The 24013-nt window shown below is 43.5% G+C and overlaps 1 protein-coding gene and 1 pseudogene across 3 annotated transcripts in view; one reads left to right on the top strand and one right to left on the bottom strand.

Annotated features, from left to right (window-relative positions):
* FGGY (FGGY carbohydrate kinase domain containing) overlaps window positions 1-12704 on the top strand; it is a 126691-nt gene extending 113987 nt beyond the window's left edge. For all 3 annotated transcript variants that reach the window (XM_030953401.1, XM_030953402.1, XM_030953403.1), the window contains 2 exons: window positions 11196-11257; window positions 12463-12704. In XM_030953401.1, the coding sequence (XP_030809261.1) occupies window positions 11196-11257; window positions 12463-12544 (144 nt within the window). In that variant the 3' untranslated portion in view covers window positions 12545-12704. The remainder of the gene's footprint in view (window positions 1-11195; window positions 11258-12462) is intronic.
* A 1612-nt stretch (window positions 12705-14316) lies between these two features.
* On the bottom strand, window positions 14317-23336 carry LOC115906390 (annotated as a pseudogene).
* Between the last annotated feature and the right edge of the window lie 677 nt (window positions 23337-24013).

The following is a 24013-nucleotide window of genomic DNA, read 5'->3' as shown; positions in this document are numbered from 1 at the left end:
ATAATTGGATCATCTTTTAACTTCAGAATTTTACTTTAGCACTGCAGTTTGCTATTGTGTTAATTCACATTGCTATGTGTATAATGTGGAAGATGGTTTATATACTGTGGCATGGTTACAACTCTGATGTTTGTATCAAGTTTTAGTATTTACAGCATTCAGAACATTTAAAGATTGTGTTGTACTTCTGCACAAAAATGTACTTTATTTGCAGAATTCTTGTTTTTAGAGGATATTTGGGAAGGCATGGGAGACCACATCCTTTAAAGCACAAATTCACTCAGGGTTTGGATTGGCAATTTCTTAGGAACAGCAAAGGCTAATTCCAGATCAGCATTTTCATTCCCAGCCTGGAGCTTTAGGTATCTAACGCTGTGCCCAACACTTAACTGAGGTGCTCTTCTTGCTCGGGGATGAACCCTTCTAAACTGCAGTTGTAGACATTTCTGGAGACTTCTGAAAGTCAGATGTTGCCCTTTTTTGACTGCAGTGAGACCAGGATTAGCAGAAACAACAGATGCATCTTGCTTTGCTGAGCATTTTCTGAGGTGCATCTGAAACTGATTTGTGACAGGCCAGTAACCCAATGAGAGTAATGTAAAACATCCAGCAGGGTAAGACCTCCTCCTTAGAACTGTATCCTTTTTCTTGCATGCCTGGGTTGCATTTTTTTAAATTAAGTTACTGAGTTGTAGAATGGCCCACATTCCTTTATTCCTGTAAAACCAGAATGACTGACAGCTTTTAATTGCACATGCTCCTACTGTTTGTTGGGAGAGGAGGGGGCAGGATGGGATCCTACGAAATGTTTGAAATATTATGAATAGAGAAAAGATTGTTGAGCATGAAAAAATGGCTTCTTATCAAGGGTTTAGTTAGATATGTTGCTGATCCTGTCTGATGTTATATAGATCTTCTCTAATTACTCCAATGTCAATAACCAAGCCAGAGCAGAACAATGGACAAGTGTGTTTAGAAAGGTGTGCAGTAAAATTCAGACTTGCATCAGATAAAAGTAATTTAATATCTTTCCCTCCCTTCTAGACTTGTCACAGCCAAAGAAATACCTTTGAACAAAAACTAGTTGGGGTTTTTTTCAGATTTGCTGCATGAAGCAATTTCCAAAGTACAGAATTGCTGCTAATGGAAAAGCGAAACAAATCTGGGGTTTTGAGCTGGTGGAGTGTTCGTGCAAGTGATTAGGCTGTACAAAAGGAGCATTCATCTTGAAATGACAGATAAGTGCTAAGGACAAGACTGAAAACTGTAAATATGTTAGCACTTTAAGCGAGAGCACAGCTTCAGCACTTGTGAGACTCATCAGCTGCTGTAAACAATATGGATCTTTGAGCTGATCTCTGCCGAGATCTCAGCACATCAGATAATGATAGAGTTGTTCATTTTTGCGTCTTCTGTTTTGGTTTGTTTTGTTTCCTTTCAGAACCTACTTTCTGCAGAGAACAGGCCTGTGGTGCTGCCAGCACACACTCACCTCCCTCCTGGAGCAGCCGCCTTGGGGAGCAAAGGACAGGGCTGGGCTCTGCTCTCCCCAGTTCTCCTCCAGTCTGGAGCAAAATGTGCAGCTGCACTGCCACCCTCCTTGCAGGGCTGTGCCCCCACCCACGGCTGGGGAAGGCTCTTTGAGCTCCTCCAGTTCACAGTCAGGACACTTCTCCAAGTGTGATTTTAAAAGGAACCATTCAGGTGGTGGCAGCAGTTTCTCCTGTGGGGATTTGCAAAGGGTTATCAATCAGTGGCTGAGCTGTACCATGGAGCATTTCATGTTGGGAAAGCTGCATACAATAGAAATTAATTTGAAACCAGTAAATCCCCTTTGCAGAGGACATGATAAAAAGCTGGCAGCCCACCATAGCTCCCAACACTCACTGAGGTTCTGCTCAGTGACCTACAAGGGAAAAGCTCCATGAACCATTTGGGCCTCTGCTATTCATCTCCTTTCCCAGCTTGCTGTCTTTAAATAAAAGGACAGATCTTCAACAGCAGGAATTGGCTCAGTTCTTAGGATCAGCTGAATGGTGAAGCACAAAGTGGTTTTTCTTCAGTTGTGTCGTCCATTGGCCAGATTTGCCTCCTCAGTGTTTGGTATTAATCTCATGGTGTTAGTGATTTCCATGGAATATATGAAGATCTGAGGTGCTTCACAGGAAAACAGAATATTCTGAGTTGGATGGACCCACAGGGATGATCAAGTCCATCTCTTAAATGAAGGGCCCCCAAATGGGAATCAAATTCACACCCTTGGCGTTATCAGCACCATGTTCTGACCAGCTGAGCTGATCTCAGGGCCTGTGAGGCTTAAAATTCAGGACCAATGAATCCAGTGATTACAGTCATGGAAAGTGTGCTGGGGCTTTCCCCCATAAGCACTTGAGGAACAGTGGGTTAGGAATTTCTCACTGAAGTGGCTGACGGGGCAAGGCTTGCTTGGAAGCAGGAGCCACAGTGTGCAGCTCACTGGGGGTTTCTTAAAAAGCTGGGAAAATAGGATGAGAAGTAAAAGTTGGAATGGTGGCTGGGTGTTGTGAGAACATCCCTCTGGAAGGATTTGGTGTTGTTGGCTTTTCTTGGAGATAAAATTGAGAGCTTATAAATCAGCTCCCCAGGCTTCCCACCTGGCCAAAACTTGGGAAGGTGGAGACCGTCCTGGGTGCTCTTCTCTGTGGGATCTCAGCTTTCAGGATGGCGCTGTGGTGGATCTCAGGCTGTGCCCAGCCCAGCTCTGGTGCCACTGGTGCCTCATTCCCCCAGCAAATGCACTTCTAATTCCAACTGGGATGCTTGCAGACAGAACCAGCCTTTGTTTTGGGCATGGGCAATTATAAAATGTGCTCTTTTCTATTTGCCAAATGAATACAAATGCTTTATTAGGACATCTGCTAAGGGAAAAGATGCCTGAGATACCTTTAAAACTCCTGCTGGCAGTGCTGGGTGACAGGTTTGGATTTGCTCAGTAACAGAGGTTATTGAATATTACTGTAACCAAAGGCTCTTTCTGGCTCTGGGACAGGTGTGAATAAGTAGTTCTTGGGTTTGGTTTTGTATAGAGAAACATCAGCCAGAATGGTGATGAGGGTAACCTGACATTTGCCAGTAAGAATAGTTTATTCCAAATGAATTTGTTCAGTTTGGTGCCTACAGGTTTTCTGTGCAATAAATGTGATTGCAGTACACAGACAGTGTGCACATAAAGAGATTCCTGCTGACAGAGAAGTTTTAGTGCTAAAGGGAACTGTATTTACCATTTCCCAGTGGTCTCCAACAGAGATACAAGCCAAAGTTTTAAGAGCAGGGATTTTCGACAGACACCTATTTGGGTGGGAAGGAAAGGAAAGAAAGGAAAGGAAAGGAAAGGAAAGGAAAGGAAAAGGAAAGGAAAGGAAAGGAAAGGAAAGGAAAGGAAAGGAAAAGGAAAGGAAAGGAAAGGAAGGAAAGAAAGGAAAGGAAAGGAAAGAAGGAAAGGAAGAAAAGAAGGAAGAGAAGGAGGAAAAGGAAGGAAGAGGGAAAAGGAAGAAGAAAAAAAGGAAAGGAAAGAAAGGAAAGGAAAGGAAAGGAAAGGAAAGGAAAAAAGGAAAAGGAAAGGAAAGGAAAGGAAAGGAAAGGAAAGGAAAGGAAAGGAAAGGAAAGGAAAGGAAAGGAAAGGAAAGGAAAGGAAAGGAAAGGAAAGGAAAGGAAAGGAAAGGAAAGGAAAGGAAAATCAAGTCTCCTCAGCCAGTGTTGGAAAGAGGGAAAGAATAAATAGATGAAGAGGGTGAAATATTGCAAATAGTTTTGCTTTTTTGATGGAGTAACCCTAAAGCAAAGTATAGGCAGAAGTTGGTTTTATGACAGTCCCAGCTAGGTACCCCAAAAATGCTGAAACTGCCCCAAAGTGGGGAAATGAACAGAGAGACGTGTGCGGATTAATTAGATCGAAAAAATGTTTTGACAGCATAAGTGAACATATGGAATGAATTGTGAGAACCTGATCCAGTTCCCCATGTGTAAATGATGCCTTAGCCATAGCTCATAAAGCAAATACAGATGCAAAAAAAAAAAAAAAAAAAAAAAAAGCCCCTTTCCTATCCCTTCCCCCCAGTAAAGCCCAGTCTGTTGCCAGATGGCAAATAAAAGTTTGAAGTTGGTGACTAAATGTAAGGAAAGCTGAATGTTCGTTATGGATGTTGAAAGAAATCAGCCAAATAAATCTGAATTTTGCACCTTGGAGGAAGTGGTGCAGTTCAGCTAAATATTGAGTGGAGTGCCCAGCTGAGTGTCAGGATCCCCTGGGCTGGGTCTTCAGTGTCTCTGTTTTACCCTCCCTGGTCTAAATCAGATTCCTGGAATGGTTTGGGCAGGGACATCTCCCACTCTCCCAGGGTGCTCCAAGCCCCGTTCCAGCTGGCCTTGGGCACTTCCAGGGGTGCAGGGGCAGCCACAGCTTCTCTGGACACCACTCCATGCCAGGGCCTCACCCCCCTCACAGGGAGAGATTGCTTTGTGTCCAGCTCAGTTCTTGGCATCTATGTCCATGTGGAATCACACATCTGCCCTGACTGCCCCAAAGGCTTTACCACCTAAAATTGAGGGCAAAAGCATTGGGACAGATGCTGCAAGCAGAGGGTGAGAAGGGGGCCAGAGAAGCAAAGCAATGTGTTGCAGGTTATGCAGAGTTGTTCCCTGGATTCGTTTGCTCCATCCCCAGGAAGGATGAGCAGGGAGAGGGTGGATTGGGCAGTGCCCAGCATCAGGAGCTGGTGGAGGAATTTGCTCTCCTGACTCCCAGTTGAGCTTGTGTTCTGTTAAACACAGCTATGTCAGCATCATATTTCCAAGCCTAAAGCCTGTGTTAAATCAACATATTTTCATGTGGTTTCGATGGACAGACCTTCTTAGTCTATTTTAACAGCGATGCTTAAATTTATTCCACCTCAGAAGGGGGTGAGGGAGATGTGCTGCCAGTGCCAGTTGGTGCTGGAGTCAGGAGCCCATTCCTGCTGTGGCATCAGCACCGTGGTGTGGGCTGGGACCTTCACATGCAGCCACTGAAGGGAACTGTCCCTTCATGGAGAAGCTGCACAGGCTCCTGTCAGGGGAAGAGCAGCTAAACCCTGCCCCAGGCTGCTTGGGTGGTGCCCAGAGACTTGATTCATGGCAGCCAGTGCCAGCAGTCTGTGAAGCTGAAACAGGAGCTGAGCACTTGGGCTCTTTCCATTGCCCAGGGAAGCTGAAACCCCTGCTAAGCTGTCAGGTTTGTATCCAAGCAGCTTTGGGCATGAAGAGGTGCCAGCAGCAGAGCCCTCACAAAGCAAACTGCTTAATTATTTGCTAGTGAGAGGCAACTTGGGGGAGTGCAGACTCAAATCAACAACTAACCAACCTATATTTAGTAGCAGGGTGGCTGGAGCTTAGACCCAAACATAGTTTCCAGCTGATAGATGATGTGGCAATCAGAGCTGACCCTCGTCCCATTCTAAATTTGGGCTGTGGAATAAGTAATTAATATCATGGCTGGCATGGCAAGGCACCCTTCCAGCATCTGCACTGCCACTGCTGCCCCTCTTAGGGCTGTGCCTGTGGCTGGCCAGCCTGGCTGGGCTCTGGGACATCAAACTGGGTGACCACAGCCTGGCTGGCCCTGTGGAGATACTGGGGGAGAGGCAAAGTCGGTTCTTTGGAGGCAGAAGTGATCCTGTGGCCTTACCTGTGCTTGTCTCTGCTGCTGTGAGAGCTCTTTTCCATTTGTTCTGGTACTAAGGAGTGAAGATCTTCTCTGGTGGTGCAGGACAGGTCGGGTGATCCATCCTTCAATGGGATGTGAAAGGTGTAGGAGGGCTGGGAGCTCCATGTGGCGCCCAGAGTGCAGAACTGGGGACACACCCTGAGTGTGCAAACTCTGTGCCCCAGCCAAACCAAACTGGGGAACTGGCACAGCCCACTGCAGACAGAGGTAACTGAAAAATAAAATAATAAATTATGTGTCCCAGATAACTGCAGAAATCTCTTGAAACTTTCTGGAATCTCATTCAGTGCTGGAACCAGAAATGCACCTTGTCTCAGTGCTCAGGACCCCTCCAGTTGGCCTCTGTGAATTCAAGTTGGATGGTTGAAGGGTAGAATATTGTTGGGTTTCTTTTGAGCTGCCTCAGTGTAACAAACAAATGCATAAAATATTCCTCTAAGAAGGGCCAGTGCTGTTCCTGAACAGATGGACAGAGAGATTCCAAAGGCCCAGTGACTTTTCCTGGAAGACAGACTCAAGTCCTGAGCTGGTGTCCTGCTTGCCAGCCCTCCATCCTTCCACCCTCTTCTCCCTCCTCCTCTGTATCTCATGTGCACAGACAGACAGACAGAAACTATTCCTCTCTCTCTCTCTCTCTCTGAGGTTTGATACAGACACAGAAATTGATGTTGGATCAGAGCAAAAGGAAAACACAAACTTGTGTGAAATTTTTCACCTTTTCACTAAATTAATCAAAGCCAAATTTTCACGCTTTGGTCTTAGGTGTGAATTTTTTGCTCAGCTCTAATATTTATCCATAATGTGTTTTAAAACTTGGCTTGCTCCATCTAGAAACCCACAGAGAATTGAGTTACAGATTCTGGGCTTTGTGCACGCTGCCAAGATCTGCCCCTATAACTCAAACAAATTTAAGGGGGGAAAAATCCACTAGAAAAATATTGTGTATGGTCCATCACATGCTTTCTTCATGCAGTCATATACCACTAAAAAGTAATGTTCTGCAGAAATACACTCGTGTAATTCCTGTAAACACAGATAAGATGAATTTTGCATCTCCAAAGCAATCTCTAAATAAAAGCCTAGGAGGAAATAGCAGCCTTGCTTAAAATTCTTATAGAAGTTTAAAAGTGTTTCTTCAACATCAGCATTTCAAGAAATCTATTTTGGCCCCTCAAATCCAAATATATCTGTCACTGAACTTCTTAAAATGATGCTAAAGACATCTGTTAGCTGAGTTTGTGTGTGTGGAATAGAGATGAGTGAGATAGAGGTTCTTTACTGCTGCAGAACAATTGAAATTATTACATAGAATATTATTTATTTGTTGTGAGGACTAGAAGTGTAAGAAAAGTCACTCTAATAGTTTGAAGGTTAACACCTGCTGAATCCTGAAATCAGGACACATCTGGTGGGAAGAATGTTCCTACATTTCAGTCTGTTGTGAATGGGGCAACTTTGACATTATTTTCCTCCTGCTTCTGGATCTGTGACAAGAAAACTGAACAGAAACACTGGAGAGGTGAGAGTGGCCTGAGTGTGAGCATCAGATTCCCCAGTTTGGTGCTTTGCTGCTCCATGTGCAGCCACGTGCTTTCAGCCACTGAAATCATACAGGAGAACTTGAAATAATCTGTGGTTGTTTCATTGTTAATAATTACCTTAGGTTAAAGTCTAAGCATTTCTTGGGATTACCAAAATGACTGAGTGGTGAGAACACAGCTGGGAAGTTGCATTTGTGCTCGGATGCCTTATCCATTTAACTTTGGATACAATTTTTAGTCTCAAAATAAAGAAAAAGCCCAATTGGGATTTTGTTGCTTGACTTTCTAAACTAAGGCTGGTGTCCCTAAATCTGATTTCTCATCTGCTGTGTACTTTAAGGGTCACATCCCATAAATTTTCAGTAATACTCAACCTCATCAATCCTCATGTCACAGCTGAAAATCAGACTTGGGGACTATTCTAATTTGGGCTTGATGATCTCCAAGGTCTCTTCCAGCCTAGTTGATTCTGTGATTCTGTGGTTCAATCCACGTGGGCCTTACTGGCCTCCCTGTGCAGTCTCAAGGGACGTGGGCTCCTCTTGTGGGATGTGCTGGGTTTTGTGAGGCAGCTCTTGGAGGATCCCAAGGTCAGGGAGTCAGAGAACATGAGTCTCCCAGCCTGAAGCTGTTCCCTATGTGCACCTCCTTGGCTCCTGTGCCAGGCTGATGGGCTTCTCCTGCTGCCTCTTCCCACACAGGGTTAAAAACCTTTTCCTTCCCATTACTGAAGGGACAACAGTTGAAATTTCCAGCTTTAAGATGCTGTGTCAAAGTTGGGCTTCCCTAGGAGACAGGATTTTCCCTGGGTTCCAGTAGGGTTTCCCTTGGAGATCCACTGCCTGTTGGGGCTGCCCTGGATTCCTCAGCTGGGCAAGTGTTGGATCCCCAGCCCCAGATGATGCTGGAGAGTGGAATTCAGCCACCAGGACCGAGTGGATTTGAGTGGCTGCTGACCTTCCCAGCAGCAAAATGGCACCTTGTCCTGAGATCTTGGTGGGCCTTGTGGAGTTTGGTTCCCTGTCCCTTCCCAGGCAGGGATAACCCCGCTGGGCTGGGTCTCTCCATGGAGAGCAGAGTGTTTACTGGCTTGTATCTGTCTCAGCGTTGACACTCCAACAAAAGGTTAGAAATCATGAATGCATCCCTTTATTTCTGCTCCACAGTGCCTCTCTTTTTTTCTGTGTAAACCCTTCACTTGCCTCTTGCCCAGCCTTTAGAAACTATGATCAAATGCGAACTTTCAGGGTTTATTTATAGCATAGCCTTTATGGAAAGAGAGAAAAGAAATGATTAAAAAGCAATTTTACAAAATATTTTGTTTTAAGAGAGAATTCATTGTGTTTTAAATCACTGTATTCATTGTACTGTCTAGACTGGCAAACAAAGAAGATAGAGCGTCATTCAAATTAAGATTGTGAAATCCTTGGTGACTGGAATTATGGATTTGGATGTCAACCCTCAAACAAACTATTTCTGAACAGCAGTATTATCACTTTGCTATATTTAAGGCTTTGTTGGAGACAGAGCAGTGCACAAGGTTGATCCGATTCAGTAATGCAATTCTAATGTTCCTTTGTTTCCCGTTTCATTATAAATTCATATTTTCAATGTTCTGTTCCTCTTTGTCCCCAGAAAATTGTTGAAAAGACTCTCCTCTGGGAGTAAAGTTTTTTGTTCAAGCTAACAATGACCAAACTGACTTTAAAACACAGAAAAACACACAACTAAAATGTGAATTGAGAGAGGGAATTAATTTAGGATATTTTGAGCAACACAGAATGGGTGACTTGTTGAAAATTGCTGGCTGTGTATTTTTTTTTTTGCCATGCTATTCCACAGAACCATGGCAGTTGCTGTGCGACTTTAATGCTGTGGATTCTCAAAGGTCTGTGTATTTTCAGGAGATTTAAAAATGCCAAAGTATTTTAGAGGATAAACTGGAAAACGGATAAACTTGGAAGTCATCCTCCTTAGCTCAGGGTGGATGATGGGGGTCCAGCAGAAGAGAAGCAGCATTTTCTGGAAGCTGTAAGAGTAAAGCAGAACACGAGGGTGTGGAGCACCCATGTCACAGGCAGAACATAGCCTGGGAATGGTGCTGTGTCCTGGTCCTGAGTGTGCACAGACAGGGGAATGCAAAGTCTGGCCCTCCCTTTCATTTTTGTTGCACCTGTGATAAAAAATGGATTTGCATTTTTAGACACTTCAGATGTTATGGGTTTATTTTCGTGCAGTGTCTCCAGGGCAGTTCAAAAGGAGGTGTAAAGCTGGGAGCAGAAAGGAAGGTGACTCTTCCATTAGTGAGAGAGTGTTTCAGGGGGCTTTGTTTTCCCTAAGGCACAAAGGAAAACCAGTAGCCATTGTATCAGAGGGAATTGGCTTCTACTTTGAGTTGCCTTTTTTTTTTTTTTTCTGAGTGTTCATTCATTTTTTGGATAGACTGTAAATCCAGCTGGCTGTGTAAGGGACTGACTATTGTAAACAGGGACAATGCTTGAGCATTGTCAGTGTCACCTGTTAAAGGCCAGGGAATAAAATGCCCATTTCTCTTACTGGGAAGGATATCAGCCTTTCCATGGCAGTATTTTAATCTGGCTGCTGTGCAGAGTCTCAGTGCCAGCAGGCTCACATGTCCCAGGCAAAAGAACACACTATCTCTCTGCAAGTGTTATTTCAAGGGTGTTTCTTGGGGAATCCAAGTACAATCAACCTCTGCACCTCTGCAAGAGAATGGGCATATGAGAGCACAGAAATGTTCCCTGCTGCTGTATCAGCACCCTTAGCAGAGTGGAGTCCTGACTGCACACCTGGCAATGCTTCTGCCTTGGTAGAGCCTGCCCTGGGCCAGTGACACTGCACTGACATTGCTCATCCACCTTGTGAAGTTCTGTGTGATCCTTTGCTGAAAAGTGCTGGATTAGTGGAAAGCACAAATTTCACTAGGGCAGGTATTCCAGCCTGTAAAATCATCCAAGCTTTTTAAAAATGTTCCAGACTTTAAAAAAGGTTCCAGCAGCAGCACAGGCTGCCTGTTCTCCAGAGTCATCCTCGTCCTTAGGCACTGCATTAAAACAGGTTCAGGTCCTGCTTAGAAACTCTGAACCCTGATTTAGTCACACACTGACTCTTGAGTCCTCACCTTTAATGGTTTTAACATTCTCCCATCTAAAAGCTGCTGCTTTGATTCTCCTTGTGAAATCACTGAGTGACTGCTGCCTCCACTGTATCTGAGAGCTCAGGCCTCTTTGGTGATTCTCGTTCCAGTGGGATTGCTTGGGAGAATCCACGGAAAATCAGAATCTCACAGAGATCAGAAAAGGAACCAAATTACTTATCCCTCTCCCTTCAACACATGGCTGCCCTAGAGACGCCTTCTGCAGGGGATTCTGTGAGCTCTGACTTTATTTTGGCCAAAAGCAGAGCAGGATCAGAGTTTGCCTCTTACACCTTTGTGCTGGAATGTGAGGGCAGCTGTGAGCTGCAGAACAGACCTTCCCAGGTTACCTTCAGCTTGTGGAGCACCCCTGAGTCCTCCCTTGCTGCAGGGAACTGATACTTTCAGAATATGATTACAGGATCTTGAGTACAGTATCATTTTATTTGAGAACCCTCCCCTCCAGGGATGCAGTGTTTAACATTTCCTTTGGTTAGAGTAAATAATAAAAGATAACTCTGTTCTGCCTGGGACTCCCAGTGAGAGAGAGGAACAGACTTTGGTTACTGAGGGTCTGCAGAGCTTTGTTCTCTTGACTACTTTATAATGGGATTGAACATATTTGCTGCCATCTGGCCTGTTCAGCCGAAACAAAATACATCACTAATGTTCCGATTGGTTTTGAAACATCTTGTTCTTGTCAAAAAGTATTTTAAATCAAAACAGGCTTTTCCAGTTGGTGTTTGTCTTTTCCTAGGAGGCCATGGCGAAAATGGGGAAAATTGGAAAAGTTGTGCAGCCCAACCACGAGCATAAAAGGTAATGCTGGCCCTGGTGTGTTCCACTGGGAGAGTTCCAGGGAGATAAAGTTAGGGTCTGGAGATGAGGTTGGGTGGTGTCTCTTTACAGCCCTGCTCGACTGCAGTAGTGCTTAGCATACAGATGCTTTAAGAATCACGGTATATTATATTTTTAAGAATTGTTCATGCTGTATTCCTAAGGATTGTTTCTATTAATTTTGAAGGCTTGCTTATTTATATTATATTTTAGGTATTAGTATTATTATATTTTAAAGTATTATTTCTATTAATTTTTACGGATGGTCTTCTATTACATTGTATTTTAAGGGTAATTTGGTTACATTTTGAAGGGCTCCGGATTGCACGGGCGGCGGCGCGCGGGCTCCCCCTGGCGGCGGGTCCGGGCTGAGGGGACACGGGGGGAACACGGCGGGGCCTGGGCCCGGTTCTGGGCCCCGCAGCACGGGACTCGCTCTGAGGGGCCGGAGCGTGGCCAGGGCAAGGGGCTGGAGCCCCAGGAGAGGCTGAGGGAGCTGGGAAGGGGCTGGAGCTCCAGGAGCAGCTGAGGGAGCTGGGAAGAGGCTCAGCCTGGAGCAAAGGAGGCTCAGGGACGCCCTTGTGGCTCTGCACAGCTCCTGACAGGAGGGGACAGCTAAGGGGATCGGGCTCTGCTCCCAAATGACAAGAGACAGGACAAGAGGAACCGGCCTCAAGCTGTGCCAAGGAAAGTGTAGATTGGATATTTGGGAAAATTTCTTCATGGAAAGGGTTGTCCAGCCCTGGCACAGCTGCCCAGGTCAGTCCTCATCCCTGGAGAGGTTGAAAAGCCCTGTGGATTGTAGCACTTGGGGACACGGGGCAGTGGCGGCCTTGGCAGTGCTCGGGAAACAGCTGGATTCGGTGATTTTGGAGGATTTTTGCCACCTGAATGAATTCTGTGAAGCTCTGGTGTCTCCTCACTCTCAGGACAGAGGACTCTGGGGAAAAGTGTCTGAGAAGCCAAGCTGGCTGTAGGGAAATGAAAGGCGGAATTGCAGCTGGAAATCACAGCTTGGGTGGAAACTGCCCCAGCAGTGCACAGGGAGGGCTCTGACCCCGGCAGCAGCTGTACCCAGGAAAGAGACAAGGTGTCTTTAATGCTAAGAGAAACAAGTAAACATGTATATTGCAGGGGATTTAAATCTTCAAATCTCAGGCTTTGCTGACATTAGCTTTCTTACACAGATTTTATGACAAGAAATACGAAGTATTTTTGAAGCTTGTGGAGCACCAGAGAGAGTATCGCTCCATCATGAACAGCTTGTGATCCAGAGGCTTGAGAGCTGGGAACAGCAAGCAAATTTCCAGGCATGTGTGATGCGGGTAATTTCTTCTTACTGTACCGTCCATCTTAAAAATATTCTGTTATCATTTAAAGTATACATTTTAATTTTTAATGAGAAATAAAATGCAGTCGCTTTACTGTGAAGCACTGGGTATTTTCTGTCAATAATCCCTGCACACAGGGACAAGTAATATTCATTTGTTCCAGTCAGAGAACACAAGACAACCACTTGCAGGTGCCCCAGTGCCAGTATTTGGACTGGCAGGAACAGCACAAGGAATAACACGATTCACTCAGATGGACTTGAGTCCATGGAGTCAATATTCACATAGATGGACTTTACACACTTAGCTTGAGAGAAATTCCTTTTTTAGTATTGGCCTAGGCTGCAATTCCCAGTTAAATGCAAACAGGAGTCACACAATAATAAAATTAAGCTGGGGTTATTTGGAAAATAATAGTTTCTGGCTTTTTTTTTTAATGTTAGTAGTCAGCCCTGAAAAACATCTGGTAATTTTTTTAAGGAAACAATGCACTTCCTGCCTTGTAGTTCATGGAAAAGCAGTTGTTACCCTTTCCAAAGCATCCATTGTCAGGAGAAACAGCTTTACAAGTTCAGGGACATAATTAAAGACAATGAAAGTTGATGGGAATAAACTGAAGAAACTTCTTAACAAAAAAGAGTAAAACAAGCAAGAAAATGACTCTGACATAGTGGGGTGTCAGAGCTCCCAACTCAGGGGCACGATAAAATCTGTCAGCTGAAAAGACAGAGTGGGAAAAAGCAATTGGAGACCAGTGTGTTGTAACCAATAAGTATTCATAAATCTTAATATTTCTATTTTAATATGCAATTAGCTTGTAAAAATGAAGTCTACGGACTCCAAATGGATAACAAAGGTACAGGTTATGCAGGGACAGATGTGCAGGGTTGGCTGGCACTGCACCAGCACTTTTACCTCTTCACAGATCAACAGAAACAACTTCAGCAAAGTTTCCATAAACTTCCTGCTATTTATATCATTATCCTCAAACTGGCCTCAATTTCTCTGGCTGAACTGGTAGCAAGTCTTAGCACGAGGGGTGTAGGGAGTCTGGAAAGGGAACAGTCACACTGCCTTGGTGTAAAATGTAGATGCACAGGCTTCAAGGACTCTCTGTGCCTTGTGTGGGCTTGCACAACACAGTTACAGAGATCTGTTCACACTTCCTGCATGGCCTTTAATGCCTTCCTCCCCTTGTGATACTTGTGCTTTATAGTTGCATTTTTCTTCCAAGCCAGTGTGCCTACCAGTTTCATATGATCCATTTTAAAACCAGAGCTGTGAGAACTCTGTATCTCAGTGGCTGAGAAATCAGCTGTGATAACACAAACACTGCTGCAGGATTTTGCAGTGAGACTGCCTGACCATCCTTGTGTTATACAAGACTTAGCAAATTGTTCTGTTTGCCAAGTTCTCAAATTAAAATTTAATTCAAATTGAGCCAAGAAGTAAAATGTTAAAGCTCAAGGGTTCTAACACTCTTCAGCTGTGGGTTGATGGGCACTGTAATGTTAAACTCTGATTGTGGCTTGAGGCATTCTTGTAAATCTGCCCTCTGAGGGCTCGACATCGAGTGCTTTGGCCATGCCAAGCCCTGCTGAGTCCTTCAGCCCGTGGCAGCAGCACAGTGACAAACCCATCCCACTGCCCCAGTCCAAGAGAAGCCTCAGTCATGGCTTGGGGAAGTTTGGCCAAGGGCCCCAGGTGGGGTCAGTCAGGCCCCTGAGCTGCAGACCCTGCCATCCTCACCCCTTGGGGTGCAATTTGCTGACAGATTTTTATCATGCAAATTAAAAGAAGGGAAGCAACCACCATGTCATCAGCTGCTCCAAGAGTCCTGCAGAGAGGCCCAGGCTTCACTCACATGGAGAAGACAAGAATATGATGGTTCCAAAGAAGCAAAGAGCAACTTTTAGGAAGAAACTCCATGAGACCCACCTGGGTGAAGAGGCCTCATGAGGCAAGAGTCAGGAATGACAGCCTGTCCTCCGAGGTAACCTGCAAACTGAATGTTCACATGAGATTGGTTATTTTGTATTCTGATGCATTTCAATTCCATGTGTCTCTTAAGCACTTTGAAAGTTAAAATCTCTTGAATGCAGAACTTTTCTGTGCTGTCCAAATGCCCCTGCACTGTTCAATCATGGTACAGTATCCAGAGGAACCCTTCTAAAAGGGATGCCTGCTGCCCCAGCCCTTGGAAAAGAAAGTATTCTGCTTAACACAGAATCTTTCTGGGAACTGGGATTCCAGCATTAAGAAAAGGCAGAGCCAGTGTGAACTGTTTGGATTTGGCAATACCTGGGGGAAAATCCAGCTGCTTTCTACTGGAATCTGATTTGAAATTTTAGAGGCAAGTTAAAATCCTGCAGTTCAAATCTGAGGGATATTTGAAAAGTCCAGCCTGACCCTCTCTAGGTCTGCTTTTTAATTAACCAGGTTTTTCATGGCACACTGTGTTCTCCTCCCTGCCAAGGCGACTGCAGGACTTCTCCAGGTAAGAATTCCAGGAGCACCTTCACTAGAAAGTTATGGATGCAGCAGGATGATAACATTCCACCTCAGTATTGCCAGTACCTGCATCACAAGGTAATCACACAGTGGTACCAACTGGTTTTCCTTGCTGGGTCTGTTTCAATCCATTTGTTAGGTGCTGCTCACTCAGTAAATGCTGATTTATAAACACTTAGGGGTCGAGGTTGTTTCCTTGGCTTATTGTGTTGCTTCTCACAAGAGGTGTGAAAAGCAACACAGTTCCACAATAAAAAACATTTTCCTTTTTTCCCCCCTATCCAGCTTCCCAGTACAACAAGCAACCTCTGACTGGGGCCTGGTGAGATTAAGAATTTCCATGCTGCATTTTGTGGAATGTTACCCCAGAGATTCAATAAACTACACAAAAGCAAAATGCTGGAGGCCTGTTTGATATTTCAGAGTTGTTTGATCTGACATGTGTCAAATGATAAATGCAAATGGCTGCAGGATCATTCGAGCCCAAGTGGGTTTTGAAATGCTGTGGGAAAATTAGAGGATAAATAAATCTGATCCCAAGAGCTCAAGCTCGTTGTTTGGCATGTGTCAGAATGCAAACAGAGGTAAATATTACCTTTGTCTGCAGGGAGGGCAGGTTAGTGCTGCTAACCAGGGACTGTGCCTCCAGTAGGGGGTCAGGCAGCAACCTACCAAATTAAAAAATGAAGATAAGCTAAACATATTGGAGGTTATTTAATGTTTGCAGGGAAGTTAGCAGGATTAATAAGCCCTCTTTCTACAGTGGACTGTGAAAATGAATGTGATTCTTTATTTTTAATATATGCTTTTCCTATGAAAAGTGGCTGTGCAAAAATGGAGCCTTTGCTCTTCTACACTGGTATTTACAGATTTATGGAGAGATTTATTTACTTTTTTTTTTTACATTTATATTATTTACAGATTTACAGCAGAGATTTACAGATCAGCTAGGGTTTCCTTTCCACAGCTTCTTTCCCTGTGGATCTTACTCTGGAAGCTCCCTGGGTCATGGTTGAAGGATGAGGGGTGCCCGTGGACAGAAGCGTTGCAGCTGCATCAAGGTGGAGTTGTCCAGAGTGACTTCCAGGGCCAATTATCCCAGATAAACCAGCAGGAACAAGGAGCAGCTTGTACCTCTGGAAAAGCCAATTGCCACATCCTTTTTTACCCAGACTGCTGCTGCTTTCCATGTACAACACAGAGAGGTCACAGGAGTGAAAGGAGGCAGAGTGAGGACAGTAAGATTAGGCTGAACGTGCAGTGACAGCAGTGAGTTTGTGCTGGTCAGAAAACAGGAAAACTGAATGTCAGGGCTGGCACCACCAACAAACTCAGCAAAGCACAAACAACATCTCAGCAGAAGCAGCACAGCTTGACTGGCAGCTCCGGGGCGCAGCGAGCAGTGTGACAGGTCAGGGAAATAAAACCTCTCAGCATTTCAACTGATGCAACTTGACAGGGACCCCAGTGAAAACAGCAGCACAACATTGTGCTGCCATTTTGATGGGATTGTTCTGTTGAGCTGAACAATGATCTTTGTTCTTAAAAACAGCCAGTGAGGAGTTTGTGAGCTGTGCTGTAACAAGAAGTCTCCAGGAGCCCTCAGTGCAGGGGTTCTGCACCCAGCATCACCTCATCTGCTGTCACTCAGAGAGGAAATTTGAGACAAACCATATTTGAAATCCAGAAAAAAATTGTTCCTGATGCCATCAGTTACATCATTTGTACAAGGACTGGCAACGTGAAATTTGGCCCAAAGGTATTTTTATGAACCTCACTCTGACTTGTGCTTTTTACTAATTTTCATTTGAGTGCAGGGTTTTTATTTGTGCCTCTTGTGTTTTGTTTGCACACACAGAGTGTTTGACTGAGCCCACAGCTGTGTTTATTCCTAAATCCCCATCCAGTCTGTATGAACCCAGTCTGGCACTCAGCTTCCAGCTTCTCCTTGAGCTTTGTGTTTGACACCCATCACCTCTGACTGGCTTTGATCCCCTGCGGTGGTGGATCAAAGTCTGGGGATCCCTACGGCTGCACTGCTCTGCCTGTGCTCAGTCCCAGAAAGGCCAACAGGGCACTGATGGATCCCAGAGTCCTTCAAGGCCTTTCACAAAAGAATCCCATGGAAAGTAAGATTTGCTGCACTCAGAATCCTTTGTTTGGTAGAACAGGAAAGGAAGGACTCCTCTGAAGTTGACCCACTTGTGCTTCAGTGAATTTTTCATAAAATTGACAAAATCCTGTTTTAATCTATCCCACTCCACAACCTTCTGAGGGACTCTGTAGGTTTCTCTAAAATACCTCTGTGGTTATTGTTAATTAGAAAAAAATAATATTGCTGAAGGATCGCTTTTCAGTTGAACTTCCTGAACATATGGTTCAAACTGAAGCTGAAAAGGAAAACTTCAGGACAAACTGTATGAATTACTACTAATAATAAAATCAGACATTTTTTATAAGTCCACATTAATCTTCTTTAAAAGCTTTGGGTTAACCACATTTTTTAAATAAAACTTTTACCGGAGCGGAATTTATTAAGAGAGCTCAGTGTTGCCTTAGCTCTGTTCCATGGGACATCAAGAGAAGTTTTATTACTGATTTCAGTCACAACAGACTTAGATCTACACAGAATGGTTTTGATAAGCCCAATGTAAAAGTTTTATTGGTTTAAGACATGAAAAACAGACATGTTACAGAGACCACTTCTACTCTATAAACAGCCATAACATGGATAATGCATCACACTGGAGTCAGTGCTCCAGAGTGTAAATAATGGTGGTGGAGGGAAGGAAAGCCTGGCCAAGTAAAGTACAGCTAAGAAAAACAACATAGACCCAGCTTGTATATGGTACTTCTCCTCTACAGATCTCAAAATTAAATACAAATAAAGTCTGTATCACTAGGTCATACTCACAGATGGAAAAGGGAAAATTAACCAGGCAGGGAATGAGGGAAGTTGATGCTCTTTGTTGTTATGTCTATCTTCGTACTTGAAACTATAACTACTGAGGCATTATTTGAAACAGGTTTTGAGGCCATGTGGTTGCTGTTTGTCCTGGATGAGTTCTGTTCAAAGTCTCCTTTTCCTGTATGTTATAAAACAGTGTTAGAAAAACATGAAACAACCGGAAGTATTACATGGTGTCTCCCAGAGGTGTCCCTGGCTGTTGGGGATCCACTGATTTGTTGTGCTTCCAGAGGACGGGCATAGTGGCAGTGGTGATGTGGGGCTGTGCTCTGTTGTCTTTATCCTAAAGATAAAAATGTGCTTTTATTGCACCAGCATTAACAACACGGCCCCTTGTTCTCTTTTGTACTTAGATCTTTTTATCGTGTGGTGAAAAAAGTGTGAATGGCTTGTAAATATAACTTGCACTTGCTTCAAGGTGCCAAGCTCACACTGGCTCCAGTGGTGCAGAACATGGGCCTTAAAAATCCTGAAATCCCTTTATAAATGCAATTATGGACATACTTCCCTCCACTCTTCTGTGCTTCATCCTTGTATTCACTTGGAAAAACTATTTAAATGCTGTAATCCCAACCATATGGCTCAGAGCCTCAAAGAAGGCATTTAGCAGACACATTTGTCTGGAGAATTAGGGTTTTACACAGATTATCCAGTGACTGGAGATGGGATACCTCCTCTCGGGGAGGACAGGAGCCCACGCCAGGGGCTGCCTTGACAGAAGGACCCTCTAAATCTGTTCTGTCCCTTTCCTGTTAAACAGATCCTGGGCTGGAATAAACAGTGAGCTTACGTTGCGATGAGATGTCTTTGAACAATTTTCCTCTGCAAGACCACACAGATTTCCTTAAAAACAGTAAACAGATTAAAAAAACCTTTATGCATGACTAGAAACCAGCTTACTGAATTGTTTAAAATGGAACTTCCACTACTTTTGTTTGTGTAAAAAGCTTTTACAGGACTGCAAACCAATGTAATTTTGCCTAGATCACTGTTTTATTTTAGGCAAATGTTTCACATGGGAAGCAGGAATGTGGGACAGAACAAGACCTAAGCCTGCTGTGTCCTACTCCTGATTTTTACCCATAGAAATTAATTTTATGGGACAGCTGGACTTTTATGCTGCTGATTAAAAAGACAAGTTGTCTTCTCAGAAGTGAGTTCATGCTTGAAGATGAGACTTCATGTTTGTTACATGTCGAGCTTTCGCACTTACAAACATGATTATTGGACTGTTGATTTTTGTAATAGGTTGGGGGTTTTTTGCATAGAGGAATACAAATAGTGGGATTTTCTAGTGCATTTTACCCATTCCACAAGTTTGTATTGTAATTTAACAGTATTCTCTGAGATCATCTGTTAATTTTTGGGAGCCTAAGACTTCGTGGGCATTTCAAAAGCAGCACCTTGTAGTTGTGAAAGCAATGAGCAAATAAAAATAGAGTTACTGATTTTTCAGGGAATATGAAAATGGGATTTCTCCTGCTTCTAGTGAGGGAACCTACATTAATTCAGGGAGAAGGGCTTGGTCCTGGCTCTTACACAGGCCTTGAGATTGCTGCCAGAAGAATGCCTTGTTTAGTAGCCTGTGTAAGCACTGCCTGCACTGTCAGTCCAGAACACTTCCCACAGAATAAATGTCCACAGCTGGTTTCTGCTGGGAGAGGGGCTCACTGGAGGCAGTTGGGGCAGCTGGAGTTGCTGTGGTTCCTGGGAGAGATGTAGTGCAGAGTCTTCACAAAATCAGTAATTTGATTGACATATTCAGTTCATTAATAATAATTTACTGTGATTAGCAGAGAGTCACAGAAACTCAGCGTAGATGTCACACAGAACTAATTGTCACTGTTTCTCTCCTCCTCTGCAGTTGTGTCTGTCACTTAAATGTACTGAAATAAAGTCTGGTGTGTTCTCTGCCTTCCTGGGATGCCAGAATGGGATTCTCTCTGTACCATAAACTGAGTGGCAAAAAGAATCCAGGTGAGTGTTCAGGAAACCAGGTCTCTTGCCAGAGCCAGGTCTAAAACTATGAATTCATCAAATGAGAAATTTTAAATCAGCACCATTCATGCCATCCTTTCCTCCTGTAATGAGGATCTGTAAATAAGAGTAACTGGAAGTTTTAAAATAATGTGCCATAACTTTGATTCAATGATTTTCAGGGGCTTTTCCAGCCTTAACAATAGTGTTTCTGTAACTGCCAGAAAAAAATCTTTCTTCTTTACTGTGAAGTTATAAATGTATTTGTTTTCATCCTCAAAAGAAAAATGTCAGATGCCAAAGGCCTTTTCATTGTTTTCAGATTTTCCTTTCCCTGCACTGATAAGATTCTCTCCTGCAGAGAAAACAACCACACAATAGCCCAGCAAAGGATGTATGCGTAGGAATAAGACACCACAGCGATGGTCAGATCCAAGTCCAGGACACCAAACTCCAGGCAAGTAGATTTTATTTCACATGGTGGCACCTAAAATTCATCTGGCACATCCCATTCCATTCTGACTTCCTGTGCAGGGCTGGGGGGCATTTGCAGATCCAGAACATCCTCTCAGCTGGACAGGCAGTGATGGTTTCTGTCAGCTGCAGCCCAGAGCAGTGGTGTTTACCAACACTGCACACACACAAGCCCATTAGGTATCTACTCTATTTGTGCACAGGAGTAACACCCACATTTCTTTAGCTTTGTCTCCTACAACAAAGAGAACAAAATGTGTTTCTGGTTATGTGATAGATATGGAGTCAAGGGAAGCCCAGCATTCCCAGACTGTAACCAATGGAAATTCTGAAAGGCTCCCTTGCCCTTTGCAACCTCAACAAGTTGGAATCTCTTGTGTATTTTGCATTAGCTTGTCTTGTACAGTAATTAACTTATATATGACTCCTAGGGGACAAGTGATTATGGTTTATTTCCAGATGACTCATGAGCAAGTCTGCAGAAAGAGAGTTTGTGCTGCTCAGAAAACAGGAAAATGGAATATTTACTGTTGCTGATGATACCAGTTCTGGCTGCTGAGCTCAGGCGCCAGGCAGAGGGGCTGGAAACTTGTCAGCTTGAGTGCAAGGGCCTGTTGAGACCCTGCAAATGCTCCAGCTCTGCTCCCAGAGCATTCAGTTAGGACTAGGAATTACAGCAAAGATTCAGGCAGTAATCCTGCTCTGTGTGAATAATACGTGTATGTGTTTAGGAAGAATAAAAATTATTCAATCATCATTCAAATCCAGGATTGTGACACCACATTTTTAATTTCCTTGTGATCTCTCACTAATTGAGTGAATCAAGGTGGGAAACTCAATGAACTCTTGCAGGATGACCAGGGGTGGCAGATCCAGAGGGCACAAAACCAGGCAGTTCCTTACATACACAGTAAAGCTATGGACATTCTTATGGATGCTAGGAACTCCTGAGTCCAGCAGGTCCCAAGGCAGGGTGGGCCTGGTTTCACCTGTTATGGACATTCTTTCCTCCAATTGCATTAACAGAGCATTTGGGAGGAAAAAGGGACTTGGGGTCACCTTCAGCTGGTTTAGTCTTGTCCTGAGTCGATCAGCTGGGAAAAACATGCCAGGTCTGTCATTTATTTTTAATAGATTTTCTGCACATAATCAAATTTCTGATTTATTGAGTCCAAGCACTCCCAGTGATGCTGGAGTTGGCTCTAACCAGCATCAATGGTTATGAGGGGCCCGCCCAGCTGGATCTGATAGAAGGAGAAGACAGATGATATCTGAGATTGCTGTAGGGCTGCCAGAACTAATTTACCCCTTCCAAAATCCTGAGCTGGCCTTTGAACATTTGAACTGTGAGTGAATTAGAGATTGATTGTGGCAGTCAGTGTTTGTGTCATGAGGCTTTGAGGTTTTGATGGCACTAAACAGTCCTAACAAAATAAAATATTTAGTGTGACTTTGCCTAAAATGACAAATTTTTAGCGAGCTTCCTCTCATGCAGTAAATCTATGTGTTATTTCAAACAGCACTATTAAAATTTTCATCGCTCCTAACATTTTTGCCCGGAAACGTTGCAAGTGCCCTTAGGAATGACTATTTCACAGTCTTACATTTGGATCTGAGTGTCTTTGGTGGTTCTAACCCATATGTTGTTGGGAATCCTCAGCCAGAATTGAATGATAAAATGTTTAGTCCAGTAGAAGTCAATTTAATTCATTTTGAGGAAATGAAAGGAAAAAAGCCCAACCAAAACTAAACTCCAAATTCAGAAGCAAATTATTCTGAAAAACAGACTTAGAATTCAAAGATCCAGAGAAAGCCTTAAAGTTTTTCAGGAATCAGATCCTTATGTTTCTGTTCCTTTCTCACTGCACAGCACAGGTGTTCACTGAGGTCACATTTCCACAGGTCAGATTTGCAAAGGAATTCTTCGTGTAGGTGCCTCACCAAGGGCCAGGCTTTCAAACTGTGACAGTCAGATTTTTGAGAAAAAGGAGTTTTTCCGATCTGGACACATCTTTTGGCTAAAAATGAAAGCTGTGCATTTCAGAAAATAATTCTAGTAGAACTCTGCAAATCCAAGCCCATTGTACTAAACCCCAGCCACCAGATTTGATACATTTTGAATTCTTGCCCACAAAAGGAAGGCGTGAAGCACTGAGCTGTTTGTTGGCTATGAAGCCAGAAGCTGATGGGTATAAACCTTTATCTCTGTGACACAGCTCAGCTCACAACATCTCCCAGTTTTACCACAAGGAAATTTAACTCTAAAGCATCAGTGGTGAGTCTGTTCTCATCAGCATCTTTGAGGAGAGGTATTAAACTTTAAAAGCCCTCAGCAGATCGAGCACTCACAAACATTTATTGGTTTTTCCATGAGCACGTGGCATTGTTCAGTAAAGCAGCCCCTGCTTTGAGGTTTGAAGTTGTCAGGGAGGGGTGACAGTGGCACTTTGCTCTGGCAGGGGAGCAGCTGCTCCCAGTCTCAGTTACAAGGCCAGTTCAGATGACAAGGGAGGCTACACTGGACAGCTCATGGTTTGGCAATCCAGATCTAAACTAACCATAAGCAAATTAAAACCAGGACATTTTAGAAGGAAGAATTGATTCATGTGGATTTTTCAAAAGTAATCTAATGATAAAATGTCTAAATAAATACTTCAATTATTTATTCCTAATCAGTCTAATGAACACTTCTTACAGTGGTCCAGGAGACCTACATGACGTTGAGTTTGCCATTCCTCTTAGCAAAAATGTTTGAGAGGAGCTGAGTCAGTGACACTGTTGGTGTGGAATCATTCTGCATGGCCAATTATGCCTTATTTGCCAATTAATAATTTAATCGCCCAATTTAGTTTCCTTTATTTGCCTATTATTAATTTAGTTGGCAAGGAACTGTCAGGTTTTATAAATTATGAAATAAATTGTAGTTTTTTTCCATCTGAAAATAATTCCATCAATTTCTAAATCTTCTCCCCTAAAAGACATTTAACATCATTGAAAAGGTACCTGAGCCCCATAAAAAACTCGCATTCCTATTTTTAAATATTAACTTGAATCAAGGGCAAACTGTAGATATTTTGGTCACCTGACAGAGTATCAGCTTATCAGTGCTGTTGTGAAACATCTCTAAAACTTGCCAGACACTTGTGACACTTCGAAATTGCATAACAGCAGAGTTAGGTTGTGTAATAGAAATTTGTCCACATCCTAAGTGAAGTGCAGAATTTAAGCAGAAGGTCTAACATGTTGAGGTAATTTTTAATGATGGGCATTTATATGCCAGAGGGTATTTATTCTTTGTCCTGTTCTGTGGTCCTTGAGAAAGGTTTGATTTATGTAAAGGTGTTCTTCAATTTAATACTGTAAAATTGATAAGGAAATGTGTTCAGAGCTTGGTTTTGTGCAGTGTTCACCATCCTGATCCTGATTCAACAAGGCACTGAAGCACAAGCCAAATATTCAGCCCTCAGGTAACACATA

Source organism: Camarhynchus parvulus, chromosome 8, assembly GCF_901933205.1.
Source record: "Camarhynchus parvulus chromosome 8, STF_HiC, whole genome shotgun sequence".
NCBI lineage: Eukaryota > Metazoa > Chordata > Aves > Passeriformes > Thraupidae > Camarhynchus > Camarhynchus parvulus.
The sequence above is the reverse complement of the archived record's forward strand: the minus strand, read 5'-3'. Positions and strand labels throughout refer to the sequence as shown.